The sequence below is a fragment of the Peromyscus californicus genome, unplaced genomic scaffold (assembly GCF_007827085.1).
Source record: "Peromyscus californicus insignis strain IS unplaced genomic scaffold, ASM782708v3 Scaffold_8__1_contigs__length_139910024, whole genome shotgun sequence".
Classification (NCBI taxonomy): domain Eukaryota; kingdom Metazoa; phylum Chordata; class Mammalia; order Rodentia; family Cricetidae; genus Peromyscus; species Peromyscus californicus.
In genome coordinates, this window is record NW_026294606.1 from 19,375,449 (window position 1) to 19,388,957 (window position 13,509).

General features: G+C 41.2%; 1 protein-coding gene across 4 annotated transcripts in view; it reads left to right on the plus strand.

Annotated features, from left to right (window-relative positions):
- Positions 1-13,509, plus strand: part of Dtnbp1 (dystrobrevin binding protein 1) — a 130,127-nt gene that overhangs the window by 12,687 nt on the left and 103,931 nt on the right. For all 4 annotated transcript variants that reach the window (XM_052729580.1, XM_052729578.1, XM_052729579.1 and 1 more), the window contains 2 exons: positions 6,113-6,173; positions 11,292-11,424. In XM_052729580.1, the coding sequence (XP_052585540.1) occupies positions 6,113-6,173; positions 11,292-11,424 (194 nt within the window). The remainder of the gene's footprint in view (positions 1-6,112; positions 6,174-11,291; positions 11,425-13,509) is intronic.

The window sequence follows — 13,509 nt, forward strand, 5'->3', positions numbered from 1 at the left end:
AACCAAAATGTAGTCCATTGAAGAAACAAAAGATCTGAACAGACGTTTCTCAGAGTGAAGGTACACACATGACCCATAAGAACATGAAAAGTGCTCAGTATTATTATCACTAGAGAACTGCAGGTAAGAACTGCACTCAGATGCCACTTTGTGGGCATTAGCATCTCCATCCACACAGATGTACCATACCAAGTGTGCCAAGGGCCTGTGCGAGTTAACATGCCCTCCTCCCCGAGATAGGGTCTCTCTGCATAGCTCTGGCTGTCCTAGAATTCCCTATGTAGACCAGGCTGGCCTTGAACTCACAGGGATTTGCCTGCTTCTGCATCCTGAGTTGCTGGAATTAAAGATGTGTGCCTCTACTCCCAGCTCAAGTTAACATCTTTATGCATTCTTGGTGGACATGTGAAATGATGCAGCCACTTTGGAAAATAGTTTCATAGTCTCTCAGAAATTTTAGATATAGAATTATTACATAAAACAGCAGTTTAACTCCAAGAAAATAAAAAATATGTTGAGTTAGGTGTGATAGCACATGCCTGTAATCCCAGCACTTAGATGCCAAGGCAGGAAGATCATGAATGAGTTTGAGGCCAGCCTGTCTATATAGTGAGAATCAATCAATCAATCTCTCTCTTTCTCTCTCTCTCTCTCTCTTTCTCTCTCTCTCTCTGTCTGACTCTCTCTGTGTGTATGTATTTATATTTATATCTTTTTCTGCATCTACATAAAACTTGTACCTGAACCTTGAAATATGTGTAGTAGTTGTATTCATAACTAAAAAGTGGAAACAAATGTCCATCAATGAAGTATCTGTATAATAAAGTATTATAAATAAAATAAAGCCATGAAAATGAAAGACTGATACATTAAACATGGACGAAAACTTAAAGGATCCGGCACACAAGGGCACATATTTGTCAGTCTGCCTATGTAAAAGCTCCAGGAGAAACAAACTATGGGGACAAAAGATCAGTGATTACCAGTGTTTGGAGGGAAGTGCAGAGCAGGTAATAACTGCCAGTGGGTAGGGATGAGGTTTCTTTTTACAGTGGGGAAATGTTTTAGAGGTAATGTAGTAATTGTATAGTCTTGTGAATGTATTGAAAACTACTACCGAATACACTTAAAAGTGTGAATTTTATAGTATGTCAGCTTTACCAAGGATGTGTGTTATTTATGTTAGTGAAGTTCTCTGACGTGAGACCTGGTGGGTGTGTGCAGGGGTGGCAGCTTCTTTTCCTGATCTGCATTCATTTCTTTTCATCAATAGCTTGTGTTTATAGTTCGTAATTGATTTTTTTTTTCCTGTAGTTGCTAAATCTAGAGAGCTTTCTCCACTTTGTTTGAGATTACAAATGTATGTTTATTTGGTGCTAATTTCCTGCTTGTGTTTGTTGTGTGAAGGGCATAAGTGAACCTGAAAGGATGTATATTTACATTCAAGCACACTTGTGCTAGTAGGGCTGGATTTTGGGTCTTATGCCAGGCAAGCACTCTAACATTGTAGCCTGAAGGTTTCTCGGTCCTGCCTGGCCCTGCAGTCAGGACGAGTCTCTCCCACCCATGTCCCACGGCTGCTTATAAAATAATCACACAGAGGCTTATATTAATTACAAACTCTATGGCCATGGCCTATGGCTCAATTTTCTTGCTAGCTAGCTCTTATAACTAAACTTAGCCCTTTTCTATTAATCTATATGTTGCCACATGTTCCATGCTGCTCCCTGGACGGCTGGATGGCGTCTCCTCTGCCTCTGCCTTTGCCTTTCTCTTTCTGTCTCTCTCCTAGATTTCCTGCCTGCCTCTAAGCTTCCTTGCCATAGGCCAGACAGCCTTATTTATCAACCAGTCAGAACAACACATATTGACAGTATACAGAAAGATATCCCACAGCATAACACTGAGCTATGCGTCCAACCTGTTTCAACAATTCCTGCATATATGTGGTTGCTCTTGACTATTTCAGTCTACTCTTTAAGTGGCTGGCATCTAATTTAAAAAAAGAAAAAGAAAAAGAAAAGAAATGATGGGAGACTGGAACCAGATGCTAGCCTTTTAAATCTGCTGAAAGTGTCTTTGGCATGAACTGTGAGGGATGTGCAGTAGTGGCTTTCTCCGTGCCTGCAGCCTCCCTGAGCAGAAGCAGTACCTATTGGCTAGAGCACCGATCTCTAATAGCCACAAGAGAGGTTTCTTATTACCTGCACGAGCTGCTTCAAGGAACGAGTACTGTGGCCGCAGTTGTGGAGCCTGGAGATACAGGCATGAAAGAGGCTGGGGTTTTCCGTCCAGGCCTTCCCCTACAGACAGCACGCCATCAGAGTGGTTTCGTCAGAAGGCTTCTGTCAGTGTAATTGGGGTCTAGGTGGGGAGACAGACTCCTCGCATCTCTTATTTTTTCCATCTGTCTTCTCTGTCCTCTAGACCATAGCTGTGTGTATGTGTATGTGTATGTGGAGGTCAGAGCTTAAGCTCAGGTGTTCCTTGGTGCCTGCCTGACTATTTTGAGACAGGGTAGGTCCCTGGCCTCGAACTTGCCAGTAGGCTAGACAGCTGGCCATTGAGCCCCAGGGATCTGTCTAATTCCATCTATACAGTGCAGGGATTGTAAGTGGCCACTGTTGTGACTGACCTCTCTCTGTAGTGTCATAGGTTTTTAAGAATCAGTCTCCCTAATCCTTAGAGCTCAAATGCTTTATAAAGCAGTTTGCCTTGTCCAGCACAGAAGATAATTGTTTACATGTTAATCTGCCTATGGTCTCTTCCACTAGTTGAGCTATAATACATGTGTTCAGTAATTATTTGAATGAATTACTGCATTATGGGTATGGGGGGTTTTCCTTCATTTTTCCATTATTGACTTAAAGAAATATGAGAGCAAAAAATTTGAATGAATTTATAGCCAGGGTCTTCACCTCACTAAAATGTGGTGAAGTCATGCATGTATTAAAAGTGACTTCCTGGGACTTTGTGCCTGAGGTGTATAATGTTTGCTCTGAGGGAATGCCTTCCTTCAAAGCCTGTGGATGCGTCTGTAAGGACACTGTCTTGAATTGAGATCAGAAGACATGCCCACTGAGGGTGGCACCATTCACCTGGCAGTAGAATGAATTTTTAAAAATTGTAGCTGACAGCTAAGACCCAGGAAAGGCTAAGTGGTATGTCTTTGTAATGGATTGTCTTCCTTTCTTCAGCAGTGTCCAATAGCACAATAGCCTCATAGTAGAGAAATGAATAGTTGGGTGTGGTGGTCTAGAATCACCTGGGGAAGAAGTCTCAGTGAGGGACTGTCTAGATTAGGTTGGCCTGTGGGCATTGGTCTGTGGGGACATTGTCTTGGTTATGTCAGTTGATGTGGTTGACACCATTGCCCTGGTAGGGAATCTTAGATTGTGTAAGTGGAAAAGTAAGCTGAGCACCTACTGTTTGTTTATTGCTGTTGGCGCTTGACTTTGGATGCAGTGTGACTAGCTGCTTCAAATTCACTTTGTTCAGATAATAACTTTGAACTATAGTCTTGACTTCCTCAAAATGGTGGGCTGTAACCTGGAATTGTGAACTAATAAACTCTGCCCTGGGAGTTGCTGTTATCAGGTATTTTATCATAGCAGCAGAAAGAGAGATTAAGGCCTTGGGTGAGTCTCTGTTATTATTTAGGGAATGAGTCAGCAGAAAAGTGACTGATGCAGTTGGTGTGAGGGTGACACAAAATGGTGATGAGAAAAGCCTGTATACACTGGGGGAAGAGGAGCTGGGAGGAGGGGTCCACGGTTGAAATGGCAAGCGGTGTTTAGTTTGCTCTTTTCTGTTGATTGAGAAAGTGACGGTCAGTCTGCGGTGAGTCTTGGATTTGAAATTAGTGTGATCATTCCTTTACTTGGCAGACATTTAGTAAGTCCTCTGTGTTAATTACTGAGACAACAGAGTTGGAAAAGTATAATTCTTCTTGGCAACTCTGGTGCCTGACAGTCCTGGCATTCCATAAATACTTGCTGATTTTAATTGATACTTACAGTTAGAAGCACCAGAGAAGAAACGTCAAGCTTTCTGTTAGTTGGCAATGCCAGTAGGAGTCTGCTGATGAGGTAATACTGTACAGTGCTTTTCATTACATGGAGATACTTGTAACAGTCGTTGGGAGTATCAGATTGGCTTTCCTATCTAAATTCAACAAAAAAGTATCTCTAAAACTATAAAGAGAGGCACCGTGAATTCACGAAATATGTATGTCTAGTCAGGTAATAACTTTGATAGCATTTTCTATAAGATGGAAAATCAAGTTTTCTGTCAATAGCCATATAGGTAATATTATGTTCAGAAATTATATTTTAAGCCTTTTTATTTTGAGGGCTAGATGGCAGAGCAGGTCCTTAGTTTGTCAGTCTGGCGACCTGAGTCTGGTTCCCAGAACCCATGTAAAGGTAGAAAGAAAACCAACTTCACAAAGTGTCATGGCATGTGCACCCATTATGCATGCCCACACACAATAATAACAGTAGTAACAATTAAAATTGAAATTTTTATTTTGAGATGATTTTAGCTTTATGAAAATATTACAAAATTAGCAAGAATTTCCCCCAGTGTTAGCATTTTGTATAACCAGAGTACGATGATCAAAACAGGAAATTAATGTTGCTAACTATATTACTGCCAACAAATTATTCAGATTTTATCAGCTACTGATACCCCTTTTTTCTGTATCTAGGACCATGTATATTTAGTTGGTATGCTGCCTCCTTTTCTGTAGTGAGTCTTTCTCTGTTTCACCAGCCAGCTCCCAAATAATGACACGGAGACTTCTTGTTAATTATGAAAGCTCAGCCTGTAGCTTAGGCTTGTTCCTAACCAGCTCTTATAACTTAAGTCAAGCAATATTTTTATTAATCTACATTCTACCACATGGCTTTTACCTCTGTCCCATCTTGCACCTCCCATTTCCTCTTTGTGTCTGGCTGGCAACTCTGCCTTTCTTCCTCCCAGAGTCCTCTCTGTCCCTGGAAGTACCACCTAATCTCTTCCTTAGCTATTGACTGTTCCGCTTTTTATTACACCAATCAGCACGGTGTACAAATATCCCACAACACTTTTCCTTTAGTCTGCAGTAGGCAATGAGGTTCATGACCTTGATGCTGTTGAAACCAGTCAGTTATATTGCAAACTGTCCATCTCCTCTTTCCTCCTGCCTTTCTACCAAAAACACCAAAGTAACTGTGTATCCTTGTGCATCGTGGTAGGAGGCGGATGATGTGGATGACTTATTGTGGCTGATATTAATGTTGGTCACTTGTTAAAGTATCTGCCTCGTTTCTTTTGTCTGTCTTCCTGAGCATTCAGTAGTGAGGACTTTTGAGACTGTACGGACACCCTGTTTCTCTTCAGTTTGACATCCTTTAGGAGTCTTCCTTGACAATTCTTTCTCTTGTGTTTTGCCAATAATGAGCTTGTGTCTTTCATGATTTCTTTAAATTTCCTGTAAAGAAAAGTTTTTCTGGACTGGAGAGATGACTCAGTGGTTAAAAGCACTTGTTCTTACAGAGAACCTATGTTGAACTCTCAACACTCACATGGCGGCTCACAGATGTCTGTAACTCTAGTCCCAGAGGAGCCAGTGCCCTCCTCCGTCCTTCTTGGGCACCAGGCACATATGTGGTGCACAGACACATGTGCAGGCAAAGCACTCACAGATAAAAGAAAATAATTTTTAAGTTTTATAACTCGGGATGGTGTTCTCCTCACCTGTAATTCTAGCCCTTGGTATGCAGAGACAGGAATTACTGAGTGTTTTGAGGCCAGCTTGGTCTATATAGCAAGCCCTGTGCTAGCCAGTTCTACATATTAAGACCTTTCTCAAAAAAAAAAAAAAAAGAAAGAAAAAGAAAAAAATTTTTTTCTCTTTTCCATTAAAATAAAAATTTCCATTAAAAACAAAAATTTAACTGTTTGTGTGATTAGGGTCTCTGGGTATTTTAATTCTTCAAGTTGCCTCTGTGCTCTTGTGACATGTGGCATTATTTTTTGGTTCTTTTCTGCAGCCTTAATATATTATAAACTTACCTAGATACGTTTTCTTTCAATGTTTGTTTACATTTCAATTCTCTTGCATTTTTAGGTATGAGGACATGTGGGCTGCACTTCACAGAAGAGCGAAGGAATGTGCAGACGCTGGAGAGGTAGTTTGCCCATCTTCCTTCCCCTTTGGCAGATTTCCCCTTTGGCAGTTTTCAGTGCTAAATGCCAGGTCCAGGCCAGAGTCAAAGGCCTGGTTGGTTGCTTGGTTTTGCAATATTGAAAGGAGAGGCTGGAGCCACCTCCAGCCCTGAGCACTGGCTACTATGTACCACTGAAGAATCATTACTCACTGTGGGTATAGAAGTGGCGAGCGTGCAAAGATAGGTTTGTCTGTTATAAAACTCGTGATTTTTAAAATTACGCATACGAGTGTATAATGAGTTCTTTAACGTGCACTAATAAGCCTGTAAGAACTAAGGGAATCCCAAAGGGGAAAGGGAACTGAAGTCAGAGCGGTTGTAAAGAAGCAGGAAGCTTTGCTCACAGTGTGCTGGTTCTGGGACACTTGCACTGCTCTTTGACCTTTACAGTGGCCACACTCCCTGGTGAACGGTTAAACCAGGGAGAACCAGGGAGACCTGACAGTCTGCAGAACGGTTGGGAAAGCTGGCTTCCTTCCCGGGTTTGTTACCATGTTTTGTCTTCACACAGTTTAGGGTTCTGAGTTATGTTTCCTGTATGCACACATAACCCCTCGGTTGAAAAATGAAAGTCACTTTATCTTTTGATACCCAGCAAATCCCCCATAGATGAGAATTTACACTAAAATCCTCAGATTCTCAGATTAATTTAAGACTCTCTCCTCCTCCTCTTCCTCCTCCTCCTCCTCAAAAGCTATTCAAAGTTTGAGTCACCAGAAGCAAAGATGACCTCTGAGTCATCCTGAAATAGAGTACCAGCTTTAAGGATGAACATTTGAGCCAGGGGTAGTGGTGAACACTTGTAATTAATCCCAGCATTTGAGAGGTTGAAGCAGGAGGATTGTTCTAATCTTGAGTTTAGCCTTGGCTACATAGAGAGTTCCAGGATAGCCTGAGTTATACAAAATAAGACTGTCTCAGAAACATAAAAACAAACCAACCAAAGAAAAGGCCTTCTTGGTGATGTGTCTTTGAAACTTACAAATGTGTAAATGAATGTCTTTTTTACTGTTGCTAAATTTGTGTTTGTCAGGCCTGCTCCTGACGAAACAATAGCTTTTGATCAGGGAGTGTCCATCTCACAGGGCAGGTAGATATACTTATGGGCAGTTCAGTCTTGTTCAAGAAATTATTTTATACTTACTTCTAGAGCACGGTCTTTAAAAAAATGTATTATTAATTTATGTGTATGTGTTTTGCCTGTATATATGTGTGTATATTGCATGTGTTCCTGGTGCTGTGAAGGCCAGAAGAGGGCGCTGGTTCCTCTGGTGCTGGAGTTCATTTGTGAGCTGCCATGTGGATGCTGGAAACTGAACCCGACTCCACTAGAATAGCAGCCAGTGCTCTGAACTGCTGAGCCATCTCTCCAGCCCTTAGAGCAGATTCTTACCGTGTGGTCTATCTATAAAGCAAACAGCTGTGGTCAGTGGTAATTTGGTTGTTTAAACTTTGTCTAAGCAGTTGGGTTTTTTATTTTGTTATTTTACCTCCCTCCTCAACAATCTACAGCTGAGTGGTTAAAAGTGACTTAAGGGTTAGGCTTCCGTGGTGGTTTTCCAAAGCTAGACTTGTAGTGTTTGCTTTTGATTCCTGTTATGGTGAAAGAGTTGCTTGCCTTCATATTGAACTCTTTAAGATTCATGGTTTTATTTAGCAGTTTGATGTGTGCAGTAAGCTAAGTGAGACTTTCACTTCTCTGCTTGGGGTGCATTTCCTGTGCCTGGGGTACAGGTTAGAAATTCTGTTTCTTATCTCTGGTACACTAATCTGTTTTAATCTTATATAAACAACCTGTTCTCTGTCTTTTCTTTATCTTGTTGCGGAGCATTTGTTTGGGGAACTGTGTTCATCTCATTGTAGGCCAGGAGTATGACCCAAAGAAAGAGACTGGGATTCTAAAATCCTTTGAAAGACATGCCCATGGTGGCTTAGTTTTCTCATGTTCAGCCCCATCTACTGTCTCTCAACTACCCCATATAAGCTATTAGCATTGGATCTTTTGAGGGACACACAAGGTAGAGTTTAAATAAGATACTATATCTAAATTACTTAACACAGAGTCTCGCCTATAGCAAGTGCTCAAAATGTGTTAGTATCATTTATATTATCTGTGATTTCTGACAGTTGTTCATCCTCTCCTTCTATTAGATTAAAATACTTGAGTGCATTCTGCTATGTTCTTTTGACACATATACCTCTTAACATTCTAAATGCAGAATATAAGTTTTTGTTTTGTGTAAAGTGTGAATTAAAGAAGCCATTATCAAGCCTTAGTATCTAAATATTCTATACTTTTATTTTTGGAAAGGAATGGTCAATATCTAAGACTTATTTATTTTAGACTTTTAGCGTTATCTAATAAACCAAGGCAAGATTTATAATGCGTTAAAAAGATTATGCCATGTACCAGGCAAAATATTTCAACTTCTTAAGTCAGTCCTGTGAATTTTGTGTTGTTTTGCTTTTTAAAGTCTGTGTTTTGCCTGTATATATGTGTGTAAAATCTGAAGCTCAGCTAATTTGAAAGACCCGACACCAAAGTATGCCCAAGAGGACAAGGTTTTCTTTCCTGTCTATTTATTGTTGCGTTTCCCGTGCATGACACAGGGCTCAGCAGGTAAGGTAGTCAGGGAGGGGGCTGGTAGACAGGATGGTCAGGGGGAGCTGCTTTAGTCAGGGAGGGGCTGGTAGACAGGATGGTCAGGGGGAGCTGCTTTAGTCAGGGAGGGGCTGGTAGACAGGATGGTCAGGGGGAGCTGCTTTAGTCAGGGAGGGGCTGGTAGACAGGATGGTCAGGGGGAGCTGCTTGAATATTAGAAATGAGTTTTGTGGGCACAGATCCTTGTTTCAAACATGTTTTCCTTTTGTATCACAGCTTGTTAGTATTATTCAGTATTTTTTAAGATTTATTTTAATTTTTTATGCAAAGCTTTTTAAATTATTACATTTTATTCATACGTTTAGTGCTTGAGTAGAGGTCAGAAGACAGCTTTAAAGTGTCAGTTCTCTCCTCTAGCCATGTGGGTTCTAAGGGGATCTAACTCAGGTTATCAGGCTTGGGGTGGCAGTCATCTCCACCCACTGAGTCATTTCTCCTGCCCTGTTTTTATTTTTGATTGGTATAGGCATGAGTGTCTGTGTGGAGTGAGTTCAGTTGTCCCTGGAGGCCAGAGAGGGCATTAGATTCCCCTAGAGCTAGAGTTACAGGCAGTAATGAGCCTCCAGATGTGGGTGCTGGGAACCAAACTCATGTCCTCTGCAAGAGCAGTATGAGCTCCTAACTGCCAAGCCATCTCTCCAGCCCCTTAGTCAGAATTTTTAAAGCTACTTTTAGAAATTTTTAATAAAAACTGTTGGCATTGGCACTTTGAAATATACAAAATTAATGAAGCTAGGCATGGCTAGCTTCACATAACCTGTGATCTCACCTGTTTAGGAGCTAAGTCAGGAATTCCTGAGCCCCAGGAGCTTGAGTCCAACCTTGGTGACATAGTGAGACCAGCATCTCAATGAATGAAGCACAGTTTGTGTAAAACCTGGTGTCACCTTCCCAGCACTGCTTAGGGATGTGATTACCCCTTCAGTGCATGTTGGAGAGCAGTAGGGAGATGTGCATTCCTGCTGTATTAGTGTATGCAGGCAGTAGCAGTAGGGAGATGTGCATTCCTGCTGTATTGGTGTATGCAGGCAGTAGCAGTAGGGAGATGTGCATTCCTGCTGTATTGGTGTATGCAGGCAGTAGCAGTAGGGAGATGTGCATTCCTGCTGTATTGGTGTATGCAGGCAGTAGCAGTAGGGAGATGTGCCTTCCTGCTGTGTTGGTGTATGCAGGCAGTAGCAGTAGGGAGATGTGCATTCCTGCTGTATTGGTGTATGCAGGCAGCAGTAGTGACACACACCTGTAATCCCAGCACTCCCACTTAAAGGCAAAGGTAGAAAGACTGATTGCTGCAATTTGTGGACCATCCTGGTACATAGCAAGTTCCGGGCCATCCTTGGCTATATATTGAGATCCAGTCTAAATTTTATAAAAAAGTAAATAAATAGCAATCTACCACCACATACAATTAATTTTCTGCCTTATTTTAATAGTTTTCCTCTAAAATTCTTACCTGTTTTATTCATATTCTGCCTCTTGAAGAATCTTAATCTTGGGAAATATAAACTATTCTCTTTTTTAAAAAAAATAATTTAACTGTGAACCTAGTATTTTGCATATAAAATTCAAATTTGTTTCTTTGATTTGTAGTAGATTTTACAGTCTTTATTTTTTATTGTTCAGAGACTATTTCACACAGTTCTAGCTTATTTGAGTCGTGTTTTAAAAGCCGACTTCTTCCTTGTTCCTCTGTCTTATTCTTGCCCCTTTTCTCCTGGCTTTCTAAGACTAAAACAGAATGTCTGTCATTATGTTTAGTCTCCAGGAAGATGCTGGCATTGCCATGGGCTAGTCCAGAGTCTCAGACCTTGTGCACCTCAGTTCTTCCTTGTTAACCTCAAGCTTTCCTTCTTTTCTGGAGTTGGTCAGTTGCCTCAGTAATTCCTCCTGTACAGAACCATTTTGCTTGCTTCATGTAGGAAATGTTCTATTTGAATATGAGATGGTTGTAGGGTAGTCAGAATGTATTAGGGAATTTTCCCATTGAAAGGCTTTTATAAAGCACGTAATTACCTGTAAATCATGTTTTTTATTTGTTTCTGTGTGTTCTCTTTTTGTTAGTAGTTTATGTTTGTGGTTTTTTTTTTGTTTGTTTGTTTTTTAGGTGTGAATTTTCCAATGAACAGTATTCTTAAAAGCAAAGTATACTTAGAAGTAATCAGCTCACTTTTGAGCTTTTCTTCTTCTGGTTAAGATCCCTGATACAGCAGCAGTTTGAGGTTTGTTTTACAGAATATTGAGTTGCTGTTTTTCTAAGAAACAAAGAAAACAAAATGACACTGTCTTGAGTAGTAGCATGTATCTGCCATCTATGACTATGGAGGGTTACTAAAGACAAACTGGCTGGGCCTCTGCACACTAACTGTAACTTTTATTGAGATGTGGTTTCTCTGAGCCCCTGCTGGTCTGTGTTGCAGCTGGTGGACAGCGAGGTGGTCATGCTCTCTGCCCACTGGGAGAAGAAGAGGGCCAGCCTCTCTGAGCTGCAGGAGCAGTTGCAGCAGCTGCCGGCTCTCCTCCAGGACTTGGAGTCCTTGATGGCAAGTCTGGGTAAGTGTGATGTGTGAGTGACCTGGGTAAGTGTGATGTGTGAGTGACCTGGGTAAGTGTGATGTGTGAGTGACCTGGGTAAGTGTGATGTGTGAGTGACCTGGGTAAGTGTGATGTGTGAGTGACCTGAGTAAGTGTGATGTGTGAGTGACCTGGGTAAGTGTGATGTGTGCGTAACCTGGGTAAGTGTGATGTGTGAGTGACCTGGGTAAGTGTGATGTGTGAGTGACCTGGGTAAGTGTGATGTGTGAATGACCTGGGTAAGTGTGATGTGTGAGTGAAAGCAATTTCAACAAGGACTTGCTGTCGTTTCAAAGCTTTCTAAGAATTCATCAAATTCTTAGCTAACACTTTAAAAATAATAGTGTATTCTTACTGTCAAAGTTTGATTATACAGAAAATATATTGAAATTCATTTCTAAAATTATCACTAATACGTTCTGCCTCCAGTCAGCTAAGTAGACAGTTCTGGTTTTCTTGATCTTTGTGTGTGTGTATTTGCCTGTGTGTGCCCACATTTTTACATACACGTGCTCATGTACATGGAGGACAGGGGACAACCAGGGTGTTATTCCTTGGGAGCTATTGGGGTGTTTTGTTTTGGAGACGGTGTTGCATACCTTTAATCCCAGCCCTCAGGAGGCAGAGGCAGGCAGATCTCTGAGGTCGAGGCCAGCCTGGTCTACAGAGTGAGTTCAGGACAGCCAGGGCTACACAGAGAAACCCTGTCTTAAAAAAAAAAGAAAGAAAAAAGAAAAAAAAAGAACCAAACCAAAAAAAAAGAAAGAAAGAAAAAGAGACGGTCATTGTGATGTGGGGTTCACTGATGAGGCCAGCCGGTGGGCCCCAGGGATCTGCTTGTCTGCCTCCTCAGCGCTGTGGTTAGAAGCAAGCTACCATGTTTGGCATTGTACATAGATATGGGGATCCAGCTCAGGCCTAGTCCTCATGCTTAAGCTATAAGCACTTTACTGACCAAGTCATCTTCCCAGCCCTGTTGATGTTACAGTGACTCAAGACTATCTTCGTATAAACAGTAGGTCTTTTGGTTTAAAGTGTAAGTAGAAAAATAAAAGGATTTTACAGTAACTTTGCCCTGACTGGAGAATGTATTCCAAACATTGCTTCTAAGGTTTAGGCTTTCAGAAATGCATGTCTTATAGTATTTTTCCCCTTCAGATGATAGACATGTGATCAGATGAGTTCAGGTACCTGTTTGGCTGCATTTGAACTTTGTGGAAGTTCATTTTTTGTCATTTTTCATTTGGATGGGTTTATATTCAGAGAATTATCTGTTGTATTTGATACACATACACTTGAGGATAATACTATGGTTCAGTGCTCTCAAAGAACAAAATTAGAACAATGTAAAGATTACAATTGGCTTTAACTTTTTTAATTCTAAATTGTAATTTAATTCTAAAATGGAACACCATTTGTTTCCTAATGGTTTTGTAGACAGAAAGGAATGTAAGGAAATACAAACAAAAACCGAAGTGGAAGAGTCCTTTCAGAGTTACTTGGTGAGGCAGGGACAGGAGGCAGGACTTTGAATTGCCTTACTGGGTTTAGTCAGTGTACAGAACAACAGTTTATCATGGTATTTCCATACATGTGTCTTGTACTATCTTCATATTTGTGCCTCACTACTCTCATTCTGTCCCCCCTTTCCCTTTCTGGGAGGAGAGAAAGGCAAAGTGCCACCTATTTCCTGTCATACGGGAAATCTATGTGTGACATGAAAGCGGAAGGAGACTGTTGGATGTGGGGTGAGGGTTAAGGCAGAGAAAACATGGTCATGTCGAGGGCCAGGTCACCACCTCAGTTTCAGTTTGATTCTGTGGAATGGCAGCTCCAGTGACTGCTTAGTTTTGGACTGGTGTACGGAGCCAAGATCATGGCTCCTTTTGTAAGTTTTTATCCAACACTGTTTTCTATGTAAGCTCAAGCTTGGATGGCAGTGGGAAAGAGGAACTGCATGCACAGAAAATAAACTTCTTGAACTAATACCATCATCTAGTCTTATAGAGACAAGGTGATCTTCCTTTCCTCTTTTCACTGCCTGTCTTTTACAGCAGTCCTCAA